A 2,500-nucleotide genomic window follows, 5' to 3' on the forward strand; every position below is an offset into this window, starting at 1 on the left:
GTGCGCAACCTGCCCGGGTCGCGTTGGCCGTGCCCCTCTGGTCGCTGTCCTTGGTGCTGAAATTGCAGTCGCCCCTAGACGCCGCTGCTGCAGCCGTGCTCAGGGCCGCCGTGGCCCCGCTGCAGCTGTCGCGACTGAAATCCGAGTAGTCGTAGACGAACCACCTGAAACTCAACACCTGCACCACCGCGGAGGGAACCACCACGAAGACGAGCGTCAGCCCGAACCACCAGTAGTCCGCCCGCAGGTAATAGTCCGCGGCTAGCCACAGGTCGGTGGCTCCGTCAGAGAAGAAGACGAGGATGGCACACAGCACCCAGCAGCAGTCCAGAAGCGAGTAGGGCTTGCCGGCGTAGCGGTGCGGAGCCGGGTGCTGCTCGGGGTCGCCGAGATATCGGGGCGGGTTCTCCTCCTGCTCAGACACGGCTGCTCCGTCCGATTTAGCCGCCATGTTGGTTGTAGGAAAGCGAGTGGGGAAAGGGGAGAGCGGTGGTGAGAGGGGGGGCTGTGTGAGTGTGCGTGTGTGTGCGTGTGTGTGTGTGTGTGTGTGTGTGTGAGAGAGAGAGAGAGAGAGAGAGAGGGAGAGAGAGAGAGGGAGAGAGAGAGAGGGAGAGAGAGAGGGAGAGGTGCTTGAGAACAAAACTGCTCTTCTTTTCAATAGCTCTGATGATGTGTCAATGGGATCCTCATCTTGATAAGGGCTGCCGGCAATCAGCCGCTACGGCAATCCGGCATCTGTCAGACGCCTATGATTTACGAAAGACGGTATCTGGTGGTCCTTCAAGCCATATGTTATAGACGACTCTGACACGAACAGCAGCTTTTCAATAAGCAGACCATAAATATGAATGCGTTGGGATAGGCACTGGCCAATCGTAGGCGCCTTGTCCAAATGCACGCAAGCAAAACTAACCCAAGCCATCCTTTCTTCATCGAACCATTCCGCAGCGGGATCATTCCCTCTGAATTGGGAACAATGAGCTTTTTTAGGCTTCCTGGAGTAATAAACTAGGGGATTGAGCCAACGCCGGTCCTGTCTGTCTCGCGGACAATAAAAACCCCCATGATTTGTAGCACTTTCTATAAATCTGGCCCGTTCAATCAAGCCGGAGTGCGTCCAAACGCTGATGAGGATAATTGGCCGTATTTCCATTAAGTAGGCCTACTGTGTGCTGAGGTCTCTCCCCCGATCACCGGTCTGGCAGAGACCTGAACGACTAAGCACTTTAAGTTTGAATTGACATAAATCCAGCTAAATGTTGCGGCGCAGCATAATTCGCAATAAAAGATCCTGTTAACCGTATCCAGTGGCGGATTAAACGGTTTCACTCGACAGTGGGATCGCGGGGTGTCAGGCGGGGGGCCGTGTAGCCGCTTTGGAAATCCGACAGGGGCGGTGGCCTGCTGATAACGCTGTCTGCGCTGAATTTGGATTAATACATCCAGGTTTGAGCGCAAATGGGCTACACACGTGGATTCAAATGGTGATCATACAGCATTTATGTGGAGAGAGGGGGGGAGGGAGGGAGGGAGGGAGGTAGGGAGGGAGGGAGAGAGATTGAGAGAAGAGAGAAGATCATGATGTCAATAATCTCAACTCACTAATCCGCCAAGTTTCGACTAATGGCTTTAACGGTTTTCCGGCGGTGGAAAGAGCTTTGATCGTGAGGCATGAAAATCGCGAGGCCCCAATACCACGTCTGACTCAACCGAACCCCAAATCAAACCCTGGACCGAGAAAGAGCTCCTTTGTACCCCTGGTGGGCTGGCGGGTCAGTCTCTGCCCAGACCTCGTATTCAGCACCGCGGACAGCGACACTCTTTCCAGCCGGCCGGTCCAGTCTTGGGTAACAGGAGACAGCGCCGTGGCTGCGTGTGAGTGAGAGCCGTGTGAATTGGTTCCATGTCCAATCAGCTGTGTGGTTTCTGGATCTGTGTCCGTGTGTGTGTGTGTGTGTGTGTGTGTGTGTGTCCGCAGCTCTGGGCTGGCGCAGCGTAGCAGCTGCCATGTGTGCTAGTTTGGTCGCAGTCTCTGACCCCGACCAGCAGACCGCCAAGCACATACTCACACACTCACTAGCTGATTCACCATGACAGCCATGCGCAGGCACAGGAAAGACAGTTTGTGTGCGTGTGTGTGTGTGTGTGTGTGTGTGTGCATGCGCGTGTGTGTTTATGTGTTGTGTGTGTATGTGTGTGTATTGTACATATGTGTGTGTTGTGTGTGTTACTGTGTGTGTGTGTGTGTGTGTGTGTATATATATGTGTTCTTGTGTGTGTGTCTCTGTGTTGTGTGTGTGTGTTCTTGTGTGTGTGTGTCTTTGTGTGTGTGTGTCTCTCTCTGTGTGTGTGTGTGTCTCTGTGTGTGTGTGTGTTCTTGTGTGTGTGTGTGTGTGTCTCTGTGTGTGTGTGTGTGTCTGTGTGTGTGTGTTTGTGTCTCTGTGTGTGTGTTCTTGTGTGTGTGTGTGTGTGTGTGTCTCTGTGTGTGTGTGTGTGTGTG

At 53.7% G+C, this 2,500-nt stretch overlaps 2 protein-coding genes across 2 annotated transcripts in view; both read right to left on the reverse strand.

Annotated features, from left to right (window-relative positions):
* The window catches only part of xkr7b (XK, Kell blood group complex subunit-related family, member 7b), a gene marked incomplete at both ends in the record, with an annotated part of 43,730 nt that extends 43,279 nt beyond the window's left edge, over positions 1-451 (reverse strand). The window contains one exon of the mRNA XM_084446026.1: positions 1-451. This exon is cut by the window's left edge and continues 91 nt beyond it. Coding sequence (XP_084302152.1) covers positions 1-451 — 451 coding nt within the window.
* Positions 1-2,500, reverse strand: part of rps21 (ribosomal protein S21) — a gene marked incomplete at its 3' end in the record, with an annotated part of 454,986 nt that overhangs the window by 104,747 nt on the left and 347,739 nt on the right. The window lies entirely within an intron of this gene.

The sequence above is a fragment of the Borostomias antarcticus genome (assembly GCF_949987555.1).
Source record: "Borostomias antarcticus genome assembly, chromosome: 11".
NCBI classification, from domain to species: domain Eukaryota; kingdom Metazoa; phylum Chordata; class Actinopteri; order Stomiiformes; family Stomiidae; genus Borostomias; species Borostomias antarcticus.